This window comes from Apis cerana, linkage group LG5 (assembly GCF_029169275.1).
Source record: "Apis cerana isolate GH-2021 linkage group LG5, AcerK_1.0, whole genome shotgun sequence".
NCBI lineage: Eukaryota > Metazoa > Arthropoda > Insecta > Hymenoptera > Apidae > Apis > Apis cerana.
The window spans coordinates 8,149,951-8,162,495 of NC_083856.1; the positions used below are offsets into that span (position 1 = coordinate 8,149,951).

Sequence of the window (12,545 nt, forward strand, 5' to 3'; positions counted from 1 at the left end):
AGCCGGCTGTCAATTCGAGTCATGTCAAACGTCAAACGGCCATCTCAACGTCGGCCGAAACGAGGCTACCGGTCGGCCCCGATTCGGGGCCCTGGATTCCATTCGAGGGCCTCGCCACCGAAATTTCACCGGCGGGGCGCAAAAAAACGGACCCTCACGGTCGAACATATCCCCGAAGCGCACACTTTCTTCGACGAGAAAAAGAGAGAGAGAGGGAGGGAGAGAGAGTTGTGGAACGAATCCGTTCAGGGCCGACGACTCAATTCCGACGGGAGGAACCGCGAGGCCCGCGACGCGTATTAATTGCGGGCTACGGCGCGTGTAATTAGTTTCGATTCGATATGATAATATCGGGCGATATAGGGGCCGATGCGCGGCCAGATATCGAGCGTCGTGCGTCCCCCTGCCCTCTAATTATTGATATGTGTGTAATTAAATAGTGGAGTGGAAGGGAGGGTGAAAGTTCCTCTCTGATTTTGTAGTTTAATCGCTTAGGAATTGGCGAAACGATGTTTTCTTTCGGAATGGAGATTTTTGAAAGTTTGGAGGCATGGAAAGGGATTGTAATTTTGGGGGTAATTGCTAATTATTGATATGTGTGCAGTAAATGGAAGGGGAGAGGGTGAAAGTTCCTCTCTGATTTTGTAGTTTAATCGCTTAGGAATTGGCGAAACGATGTTTTCTTTCGGAATGGAGATTTTTGAAAGTTTGGAGGCATGGAAAGGGGAGGATTGAAGTTGCTCTGTAATTTTGGGGTGTAATAAATCCAAGAATGGCAAAAGGAACGGAGTTCTTCCTGATTTTGTAATTTAATTGCTTAAGAATTGATCGAGTTGATGTTTTCTTTTTGAAAAATTATTATACAAAGAACTTCAAAAAATTTTGCTCGAAACTAGAAATTTGCTTACCTAATTAAAAACTAGTAAAAAATCAGTTTAATATTTTTCTATCTTTTACTTAATTTAATTATAATTCGAGAAAACAAACGCAAACATATTCTCCCATTAAATTTTTAAAATAAAAAAAAATTGTTTCTTTCTTCCGCATATTGAACTTTCTTTCTTGATACTTACTAGCAATATCATAAATGCAAGACGTGTATACATAAAATTACTTTCGATAACACAAAGCGTTACAATCCAAAAAATCCAAAAAGCCAAAATGATGCGCAATTAATGTTAAATAATATTCAATTACTGGCAATGATGAAAGTTAATTCCACAACCTTAACCAAATAAACGAAGTATCACGCCAATAGCAATCTCGTAACCGAGCAGAAATATCACCAACGCGCAGAATCTGAAGAATCCTCCATGAGTGGCGTCCTCTAATGAACGCAATCATTTAACCGAACGACTCGACCGTTCGAAGATGCACAGCTCCTTGGCGGTAATCTCTCCTCTCGGCTCCCATTGAGACATCGGAACTCTTAATTGCGTACCGCCGTCCGATGAACGGAGAAGAAGTAACCGTGCCGTGCGAGGGTTGTGCCTCGAAGGGGGGTTGCTGAGCCGCTAAGCGTGGAAAGAGTGGAAGAAGAGGATCATCTTCATCGACGTTCGGTGCAAAAGGTGCTCGTAAATCGTTGCAAGCCAATGGGACGTGGCGATGCTACAGCCTCGGCCCACTATTGGCGGCACTGCGCAAAGCATCCGGTTCCAACCGGCTTGTCCAATCCCGACGTGGTGCCCTCGTCGAAGCGATTACCTCGGCCAGATCGCTCATGCTAATTTCATAACAACTACCCTTGCGCCAATGGGCGAGCCAGCCGTAGAAAAGAGCGAAAACGACGCGGCTCGAGTGGCCGCGAGGAACCGAAATAAAAAATGGAGGGGAAAAAAAGGAAGGAAAGGAAAGGAGAGAGAAAAAAAGAAAGGAGATCTCGAAGCGGCCTTAGCTGAGAGTTGGTCCATCCAGCATGCCGTGAAGAGGCAACGAAAGCCGCCTATTTCGTTCGGCAACCGTGCGTCCGCGCGTTCAACTTAGCCGTACGTCGTAAAATGGAGAGCTCATCTTCGAGGCTGGGACCGATTTTAAAGGGGGGAGGCAAATGATGGTGGTGGCGAACTATTGGTAGGGAAAGGTTGGCACACCATCGTGTTGTCATCGCCGTTGGAAATCGTGACCGTTTAAAATTAACTCGCGCACCGAGGATTTATCGGGGCGAACATGCGGCGCACCGTCACGCGAGGTTATGTCACCCAGAAACGTTACTTACTTGGAGCGACGTGAACGGTTGACACCCCTTGTTCCTCGTCAACCGGCCTTCGAATCCACCTATGAAATTCACCCCTTTGATAGTCACATGAAACGAGCGAATTTTATTAATAATCGATAAATTGCAACGATCAAATGAAATTTAATAATTGTAAGAAATTTCTAACTTGCATCGATCGAAACGGATGGTTGCGATCCCGATGTTTTAGCAAAATCGCAAAGTTTCGGGAAAAATGGACGACTTCCGCTTAGCAGAGTCGGGCGAAATTAGCGAAGGAGAGGAAGAGAGTATTATCGACTGTTGGTAGGGCGGAGGGTACGGAGGCGGGTCCCGGGCAATAATATTTCGCGTTCCGCAATTTTTTGCCCGGCCGTGAGTTCCATTCCGGGCTCATCGACGACTTCGGTGTTGCGCCACCGGCTCTCTCCCGGTTCCGCCGTGGGTATTAATTCCGGGAGGGAAGGAGACGGCGAACGGTGGAACGGCGGAGGGAGGAGGAGCGGCCGCGACTCGGCGCGGAGAGGCAGGGCGGCGTGGCGAGGGAACGAACGTAACAAAACGATGCAGAAGACCATCTATGAGATGAGAAAATAATAATAAAGTGGAAATGAGCGAGCCGGTCCATAAATTGCTCCGCTCCTTGTTAATGGTCTGGGGCCCCGGGGCGACCTCAGCTAAACGTGGCCCGGTCTGACCCGGCTCTATCCTCCTCTCTCTCTCTCCGCCTCTCTCTGTTTCTTTCTCTCCGTTCGTTTCCTCTCTCGCTCTTGCTATTCCACCGCTTCGTTCTTTCGTACGATGGTCGGGGCCCGAGACCGGAGAAGATCTGGTCCGACCCGTTCGTGGCGCTCTTCGAAGGCTCATTTCTGTATTTAATGGACGTCCAGAGATGGCCACCGAGTCCTCGGCTCCCGAGAACCAGAAAGAGGGACTTAAAAGGGTCCGGAGGGACACAAAGGATCCACGTCGAAGCTTCGGTACTGGCTGTGATTGGCGACCGGGCGTGGTCCCACCGACAGATATCCTGCTTCTTTTTAAACGTCGCTGAATTCGAGGACACGTTCCGGCTTTCCCTCCTTCTCTACTCTTTTTCTTTTTTCTTTTTTTTCTTTTTTTTTCCGCTAAAGATTCGAGAAATAGTTGAGATTGACTGCACATACGGAAAGACTTGTTTTTTTCCCCATGGAATATGTTTCAACATATTGTATTGTAATTGTGACGTGTGAACGAGTGTGAAAATTAATGAAATCAATCGTTTGGATAATTATATTATTGCTTGCGTGACGAGAAAGAGGAAAAAATAGAAATAGATAAGATAAAGATTAATATTGAATTAATAATTTTAATCTTTAATTGAAGGATAATGTTAGATTAGCGAGATAGATATATCGTAATAATAAGATATTTTATATATTCTTTTGATAACAATTGAATTTTTACTGTTAATGTAGTAAAATATTTAAAAAAATTCGCGTTGAATTGTTTTTTGCAGGTTCAATTTCTTCCGGTTAAAAGTAGTTACAGATTTGGCCGGCAGAGGGCAGTAGCGATCAAAGAATCATGTGCTGCCATCTAGTAACAGTTGTTAGAAACTATACATATATACTTTGCGAATAATTAATTACACAATTTTAGAAATATTTCACAAAATTATAAATAACGAAAGAATAAATTCGGCAAAAAATATCGTTTTTTAATTAAATATTTCAAAAATTTCTTCTTACTTTTATCGCTGAGTAAACTTTCTTTAAATTTTGCTATTACAAACAATACCTCAAATCAGAACACTTCTATCATATATTAGAAAAATTTTATTTTAAAAATTTTATTTTTTACGATTTTACTTTTATGAGTTTAAATATATATTGTAAAACCGAAAATATAATATTTTTTACATAAAAAATTAGATACATTATAGTTTTAAAAGAGAAAAGATAAAAATGTGTTCAGTTGATATATAATAAATAACTCGTGTACTAAAAGTAAGATAGACAAGGAAAGAAAATAGTGGAAAAAGGATAGATATAGATAAAAATATTGAAATCAGCGCCATCTCTAGAGTGCCGCAAATGAAACACATTAAGAAAGGACAGAAAATAATAAGAGAAGGATAGAAATAGGATAAGAATTGACTACTGCTGCCATCTTTTGAATTTCAAAGACACTTCTTTAAAGATATGATAAAAAGAATTCAATGCCAACGCCATCTTTTGGATTTTTTAAAAACAATTCTTTAAAATTCTTGAAATTGAATTTCTTTGATATTCGAGAGATGGCGCTAGCGGTTAATTCTTACTCTATTTCTATCCTTTTCTTATTATTTTCTATCCTTTCTTTATATGTTTCATTTGCGGCACTCTAGAGATGGCGCTGATTTCAATATTTTTTCCCACTCTCTATCCTTTTTCTTATATTTGCTCTCCTTGTTCATACAATATTTTTAAAAATACCGCTTCGATATTTAATTATTCTTATTGTTTTTTTTTGTCTGTTGATTAAAAATCTTAACATTTTATTTGATTCAATTTTTATATTTTTTAAATATGCATATAATAAAATATTTTCCAGTGATATTTTTTTTTTATCATAGAAATTCTTAAACTTTATCATTCTGCATCACATATACGTAATAAATATTTAAAAATTAAGTAATAAAATATCAAATTTTATTGTTTTTTAGGTAAACAAAAAAATACAAACATATTTCATGAAAATATTTCTATATATTATATTACATTTGCGTACTTTTTTACGAGATTTCTATAAAAATCAAATACATATTGGCTAGCTTGTTTACATTTATCTATTGTTTCTAAAAATTCTTCTTCTGTAAAACAACCAGCAGTATAGCAACATATGATGTCTTTTTTCACACTATCAAATGCATATGTAAATTCTGCTTTAGCATCCTGAAACAGATTTAATAAAAATTGAAAGATTAATCGATTGAAATGTTTTATTTGTCTTGAATCTTTTTTTAATTAATTTATCTCTAAGATATGTAAATATATATTGATATAATCATACTTGTAACTGAGTACTATCAGGATCTAATATAATATTGTTAGTGCCTTCCTGTATCATACAGTTAACTGCTGCAATAGTAAATTTCATTGGAATACCAGCATTAATAAGTGCTAAACAAGCTGCATTAATTGTACAAGCTAACATCTGTAAAATTAATTAATATTTATTACTTTAAAGTATATTTTAAATTTTTATAATACAAACTTATATGAAATAAATTCATACCCCACCAGAATCTTCCATTTCTTGTATGTTAATGCATATAGCAGTCGCTGGATGGAAAGTAACAATTATTGCAGCTTCGCAAGTTTCTTTAATGTACATTTCTGTCATTCTATCATCAATCTCTTGGAAAATTAATACACATATCAATATTTTATAAAACAATTAAATTACATTTGGAATATAATTTAACTTACTCGCTGGACCTTTGACTGGAATATATGATACCTCGATTGATGCTTTATCATAAATCATTTTTTGAGGTTTTGCTTCTATTGGTCCATATATTCCAGCAACTGCAGCAGTATTTCCTAAATTACATAAAAGATTATTATTAAATAAGATTTAACGTTATTAATAAACATAATGAAAAGTTATAACAAAAATTAATAGCTACCTTGCATTAGCATTGCTGATCCATCAGGCATAGATAACTGATTTAACTCACAATTCATTGGCCGCAACATGAATTCATTTTCTGATTCTTCTGGTTCTTCCTTAGACATGTCTTTTTACAATTTAAAAGTATAAAGTGTTTAATTGCAATTGGCGGGAAACTCGCACCTTAGAGGTTATAATATTACAAACAATGAAGCACATGTAGAAATGGTAACAATATATTTTAAAGACGTCGATATATCGATTGAAAACATCAATTTTACCATCGATACTTAAAAATCGATATATCGAAACTATCGATATTTTTCTGATTTAAGTTTTTATTATTTAATAAAAATAATTTTCTTTTTATTATATAATATCAATTTAGAGTTATAATTCAAATACAATATTAATTTTTTTAAACTTTTAAAAATTCATTTTATTATCGATAATTATATATAAAAAAAACATTTCTTAAAATAAAATCACTAGACAAAAATCTCTAACAATTCGCTTTGGTATCGGTAATCTGCGACAAGTTTGAGCGATTATCAAAGAGATGGCGCAACAAGTTAAGTACTAAAAAAATATATATATATTATATATATATATTTTTGTTACATATTTTTGTCATAAATTTTATAAATTTACTTTCCTATATATCGCAATATTTTTTTTTCTTTAAAATTTTTTTTCAAAACTTCACAATTTCATTTTAAACATCTTGTCTCTTCGACTTAATTAAATTTATTTAAATTTAAATAATTATGAAATAAATATAATAAAACAAAAATGATACAATAAATGTATTTATTATAAATCTATATTAACTTATAGAAAATATATTCCTATTTTTTTTCGTTATCTTTCATTTTTCTATCGTGCTTCATTCATTATTTATCCTTTTTTATTCAAGCTATCATATAAAAAAAAATTGGAACTAAACATGGTAAATCATGATTTTACTTTATTATTTTATTAAAAAAAAATGAAATAAATTTTCAACACAAATGCTCGTCTATTCAGCATGATAAGATGATTGATGATAAACCATCTATTAATTCCACATTGATACGATAAATGTCCCGATAATTTATCAAATTATTCTATATAAGAAAATAATCTTAACAATAGTATTATAGCAGTGTTGATCAAAGAAAAAACACAAGGAAAAAACTGAAGATGACATTTGAAAAATTTTTATTGATCATTTTCCTGATCGGGATTTATTTTTCAGAGATTCAAGGACGAGGTTTAATGCTCGATCCTATTAGCAGAAGCAGTGCTTGGCGAAAAGGATTCTCTGTTGAACCGAATTACAACGATCATGAACTCTTGTGCGGAGGAATAGATGTAAGAATCAATAATATTTTTAATCGCGAGGAAAATTCAAGAAAATCAGATCAGTAAACGATAAATTATATTCCAAAAACGGATCAAATTCTTCGTATATATTGAACGTGTTAACAAGTGTTAAAGTGTTGTAAATGAAAAACAAATCGTTAATTAATTACGATTGATACAGTTTTATATCGTAGATCCAATATGGACAAAATGCGGGAAGATGTGGCGAATGCGGTGACGATTACGCTATTCCTCGTCCAAGACCAAACGAGAACGGTGGTCTTTATGGAACCGGTGTAATTGTTAAAAGGTAAATCCATTTTCTTTTTCTTATTACAATATCTCTATGATCCTTTGATGTTTCACTGTTAAACTTATTAACACAAAATCAAATTTCAATCAATTGTCGTTTGAAATTCTCCTTAATTAATATTATTTGTTCTGTCGTTCACAGATACAAGACAAATCAAGTCATAAATGTAAAGCTGAAACTGACCAAGAACCATTTAGGAACGTTCAAATTCAATCTGTGTCCTCTGAATGAGACATTCCATCTCGAAACCGAGCAATGTTTTAATCAGTACCCGTTGAAATTGGTCAATCAATATAATTACGACTTCCCAGTGCCCAACCTGAAAACAGAATTCGACATAACAGTTCGTATACCGAATATAACGTGCAAACAATGCGTGTTCAGATGGACATACAAAGCTGAGAACAATTTTGGGCGGTGCTACGAGAATCAAAATCCTACTATTCAATGCGGGCTTCAAGAAACTATACGAAATTGCGCCGACATTGCGATCGAATCTGATGAAAATTCGTAAAGAAATTCTCTTAATCAAAAAACACAATTATTTGATTAAATTGAGTTGTAATAATTTGAATCTTTGAGAGATTCTCGAGAATGATTAAAATAGATATGTATAGATATCTATCCATGGAATTTTACAATAAGATCGAAAATCGTTGCGATAACTTAATTGAAAATTATGAATCGAGATAAAAACACGATAATTGAGATTTCGATAAGAAATTATTCAGAACATATACAGAATATTCGATATTATATAATTAATTTCAATAATAATAATTTACTTTTTTTCTTTTTTTCTTTTTCGATCTCGATGGATTAGCGAGTACTTAGATATTGTTATTTGAATGATACATTCAATCTGGATTACATAACAGAAAGATGGACGTTAATCATCTTTCCGAATAACATTGTTATTCCTCCACTTTTATTTCCTTTCGTTTCACGCGCCACTAATGCGGCTCGAGAGAAAGGCTGGAAAAGGAAACTTGAACAGAGAATCGCGACGGATTAGTGCGTATTTTCTAAACATATTTTCTTTGGTTCATTGTTCTGCGCACGTGATGCAGCTGGTGATAAATAATTGAAGAAGAAGATAAAACAGTTGGCTGATAATGCGTTGCAATACGAGCGGCAAATTAACGGAAGCGTATTACATTATTCGGCACGCTTTCACCGAATCCATGTCTCTCCTTGGTTTTAAGTCCTCCTTCGCCCGCGTTACACTTTCCACGTTGCTGTTCCTCGTTTCTTCCCATTAATATTCGCGAATATCGTGTAATGAATATTTTAATTATATTATTCAATAACAACTTTGCATCCAATCGTTAAGATATTATCCGATATAACAAAGTTTATCGTATTTTTTAAACGTCTCATTATCGGATACTGCAAAGTGTAATTAGCATTCAATGACGTCCCTACTTACGAATCAGAGATTCATTGCGATGCGAACCGATGATCCCTAAATCGACAGACCTCATAGAAAATCCGGAACGCGTGTCGATGAGTAATCGTTTATTTTATGACGTGAACCTGGTTATTACGTAGCACAACTTGGAATCTCGTAATTACGTGAAAGTCCCATAATTTAATTTTACCGTGGATTCGAACAAGATAGTAGAAATCCTATTTCACGTAGAAAATCTGTGTATCTATGATTAACAGGCTAATTTGTGAACGAAAACCTTGAATATTTTAATAGCATATAGCTACTAAACGATATCCCTTAATTACGTAAAAGTGACATAAGCCTATCCACGAGGATTTTCAACGTACATTTCTTTTTTCGTAAGGGAAAAGAAATTGGAATCATAAAAGTTCTTTAACACAATTCTATAAAGAGTTCCTTTTTTAGAAAATTTTGATTTAGAAAAAAAATATTAATGAAAATCTCAATGACAAAAATATGGAAGCATCGTTGTATCGGTGTATCGACGAGACATTCGAGTACAAGAACTATCTCTATCTCGTGTCTCGCTTTCAATGTTACCATGGAACAGAAATCTCGCAACACGATCTCCGTATTACGTTGGTGAAATATGTAGACGATCTAACGTGATATAATCCTGACTGTTAAAAGATTGCTCAAAGACGTTATTACCCGAAGAATCGCGTAAGATAATAGAGCGCGGGGAACGATTTTCTGAAACGCCTAGCGTGAGGAATCTAGTTTACCGGCTGCATGACATAAGACACGTACACATATACGGGCGCATGCAACGAGAGATCATTAGGAAGGTGAGGCCGAGTGAGTGCGTGCGAGCTAGATAAGTATCCATTTGCTTTTTCCCCGCAAAAGATTTCTCCGGCCAAATGTTATATGTTCGAGTCGAAGAGCGGACTCGATTCTATACAGGGTGACTCGATTAAAAAGGAATGTCAACGTTCTACGCGTAAAATCTGAGGTAGCGCACAGATGTAGCTCAGATTCGAGTGATGGGTTTGAGTCAACAACAATGGAGTTGACGAATATTATTAAAAGTACCTCGATTCCTCTTATACCATCGTTGCTAAATTATGCAGAGACACGTCATGCTTACCTTTGACGGAAGCCTGGTCAGTTTGCCTAATACAACAGTGGAAATAATGTGACGTCATTCTCCTTCTATAGAAATTCACCGTGGAGAAATCGAGCTATTTTTAATGGTGAAAGGATAAGTAACGTCCAGCAATTTTGATCAAAAACTAAATTAAACGAAGGAAATAAAATCGGATGACTTTTTATTTCAATGAGAAAGAGAATAAGAGAGTAGCCGTCACAGCTATTTGCCATTCATACTTAGAAAAAAATGGGAGTATCGATGTATAGTAAGGATATAGTAAGAGTATTTGTTAATAATCCATAAAACGTTCATTGTACTACTTCCAGATTTGTTTGAACAATTAACTCAAACCCATCACTTGACTCGATATCTGCGTTCTGATGTTTCAACATCTGCAGATATCGTTTAATTCTTATCGGAATTAAATCTTCGCTTAGCACATTTGTTATAGATTCTAGATTATTGCTTTAATAATTTGTACATTCTGTCAATCGAAAAATTTCACATGTTTAATTTCGTCACGATAAAGATATAATTTTCACATCAGAGTTGATATATGTGTATTTAATACCATGAAATTATTTTTATCAAAGGACGACATATGTTTACTAAGGAAGGAATAAGAATTTGAATAATTAAATCGAAATAAAAATTTTCACACAATGTAACATGCAATTCGAATTCGAATCCTGCGATTACTGCGACGACCCGCACGAACTGGAGATTCTTGTTCCTGTTCTTCCCTCGTCGCAGACCCGTCTTGCGATATGTCGTCACCCTGACCCACTAAAGCTTTCTCTTCAAAGAACAAGGAACTTGTTAAAAATTTAAAAAAAAAAAACGGTGACTTATTCGACTTGTACAAGAAAGGAAAATTATTTCGCGAGAAAAAAATTCGAATTCTTTCAATTCGAAATATTCGAATGATAAGATGATCATTCGTGTACGAATCACCCTATTTTCTTAAGATCCTATCCGCTGCATCTCTCACAAAAAATAAAGAAAAAAAATACAAATCTAGCAATGCAATTGGAGGAACTTGAGAAACGAGGACACATCTGAAATTGTCTCCTCTTACGCTATTCGTTTGTTTATTCTTAGACAATCTTCAACTGATTTTGTCTGGCGATTGTGGCGCAGAGACCATTATAATTATCAATGGAAATATGATAATATAAAAAAAAAAAGAAAATATACAGAATAATTGAGTTGTCTCCATTCAGAAATGAAAATATCTCTTTCACAGCGCGCATACAAAAATGGAATGAACGTGTAACGAATTTCAAATGAATTTAACAAGCTGTTGCATACGACTGGTAATTCCAAGGTGTATGTCCATGACGATACAACTCGAACGATTGTGTGCTAATTGGTTCGTAAAAAAAAGAAGAAAAAGGAAAAGAAGAAAAAGTTTCTGCGAGGAAGAGAAAGATCGTCGCAATTGTCATTGATCGTCGCCTCGTTTTTAGTAAGGTGAAACTGTTTCTAAAATTACATCTTCGATACGCAACATTTTCAACATTCGTGCAATGGGATGGGATAACATGGCGATCGATGGAATACGCGAATAGCGAAATACTTTCGATTTCACCATTGCTTTGAACATCGATCGATTTATCCTTCGATTGCCCACGCACGATCTAATCGATCGATTCAATAAACAAGGAGGGGAGGCTATTGCGTGCATTTGGCGCGAAACTTTCAATGGCGAGCAATTTTACCGAGGAAAAGAAACTTTGAGGAAATCTGATTTGTATAAAAAAATATATATATAATTTTCTATAAGTGAATCTCTCTTCGAAGTGTGAGCTGAAATGGGAAAAATTTTTTTTCCTCGAAAGGGGAAAAAAAAGAGAGACGAAACTATGAAGAAGGAATAGCTTTGAAAAATAAAATTTTACGAGAGTCTTTAACATACCGATGAATTTTTAATGAAATTTTCTTTCACTGTTTCTTTGTAAGAAAATAGAAACATTTGTTATTTTAACTTTGTGTAATCATTACTATAATCATTACCGTTTGAAAGAATATTAATAGATGTAAGAATATTAATTTTTATATCATTGGACAATGGAAAAAGAAAAATTCTAAATATCCACCTATATCATACCTTTTACATTCTTCTTCGAAATCTATCCAAAGAATCGAGAAGACCGAAAATGTTGAAACAATGCACGTTTAATAATACGTATAACATATTTCTCTATCCAATCATCTGATCATCTCCTCCAATTAATTAATCCATCCACTGTGAAACAAACAATTTCCAAATTTACAGTTAATCCTAATTCAATCACAAATATGACACCAAGACGTAAAAAAATCGAAGAAATCTCGTCGAACGATCCTCTCGAATCAATGATTGAAACGGAAGAGGGGAAGGCCGGAAGTGGGTCTCCCCTGAAAACTGAAGCGGGCAGCAACGCGCACACCAAATCGAGTCGAAGACGAGTATATCGATACTGCCCGGTTGATCAGGAACAGCCTGTAGAAT

At 35.2% G+C, this 12,545-nt stretch overlaps 2 protein-coding genes across 3 annotated transcripts; one reads left to right on the forward strand and one right to left on the reverse strand.

Annotated features, from left to right (window-relative positions):
* Positions 1-4,921: 4,921 nt before the first annotated feature.
* On the reverse strand, positions 4,922-12,510 carry LOC107994380 (exosome complex component RRP46). Of its 2 annotated transcripts, XM_028665091.2 has the most exons (6): positions 12,162-12,510; positions 5,865-6,031; positions 5,665-5,778; positions 5,471-5,592; positions 5,246-5,389; positions 4,922-5,127 (listed from the first exon to the last, which is right to left on the reverse strand). In XM_028665091.2, the coding sequence occupies exons 2-6, from the start codon at positions 5,971-5,973 to the stop codon at positions 4,945-4,947; spliced, it is 672 nt and encodes a 223-aa protein (XP_028520892.1). In that variant the 5' UTR covers positions 5,974-6,031; positions 12,162-12,510; the 3' UTR covers positions 4,922-4,944. The 2 variants fall into 2 exon arrangements, with proteins under 2 accessions (XP_028520892.1, XP_016906742.1); XM_017051253.3 differs by lacking the exon at positions 12,162-12,510 and having other exon boundaries at positions 5,865-6,106.
* LOC107994493 (uncharacterized) lies at positions 6,921-8,282 on the forward strand. Its single transcript, XM_017051457.3, has 3 exons — positions 6,921-7,201; positions 7,387-7,502; positions 7,647-8,282. Exons 1-3 carry the CDS (start codon positions 7,031-7,033, stop codon positions 8,017-8,019), a joined length of 660 nt encoding a protein of 219 aa, XP_016906946.2. The 5' UTR covers positions 6,921-7,030; the 3' UTR covers positions 8,020-8,282.
* Positions 12,511-12,545: the final 35 nt, after the last annotated feature.

Bases quoted from the DNA above. Each gene is read 5' to 3' on its own strand.
- LOC107994380 (XM_028665091.2), bottom strand. From the start codon at position 5,973: ATGTCTAAGGAAGAACCAGAAGAATCAGAAAATGAATTCATGTTGCGG. The intron at 5,779-5,864 runs GTAGCTATTAAT...TATGTAATTTAG, and splicing joins ATCAGCAATGCTAATGCAAG to GAAATACTGCTGCAGTTGCT. The intron at 5,128-5,245 runs GTATGATTATAT...AATCTGTTTCAG, and splicing joins CTGATAGTACTCAGTTACAA to GATGCTAAAGCAGAATTTAC.
- LOC107994493 (XM_017051457.3), top strand. From the start codon at position 7,031: ATGACATTTGAAAAATTTTTATTGATCATTTTCCTGATCGGGATTTAT. The intron at 7,202-7,386 runs GTAAGAATCAAT...TTTATATCGTAG, and splicing joins TCTTGTGCGGAGGAATAGAT to ATCCAATATGGACAAAATGC. The intron at 7,503-7,646 runs GTAAATCCATTT...TGTCGTTCACAG, and splicing joins ACCGGTGTAATTGTTAAAAG to ATACAAGACAAATCAAGTCA.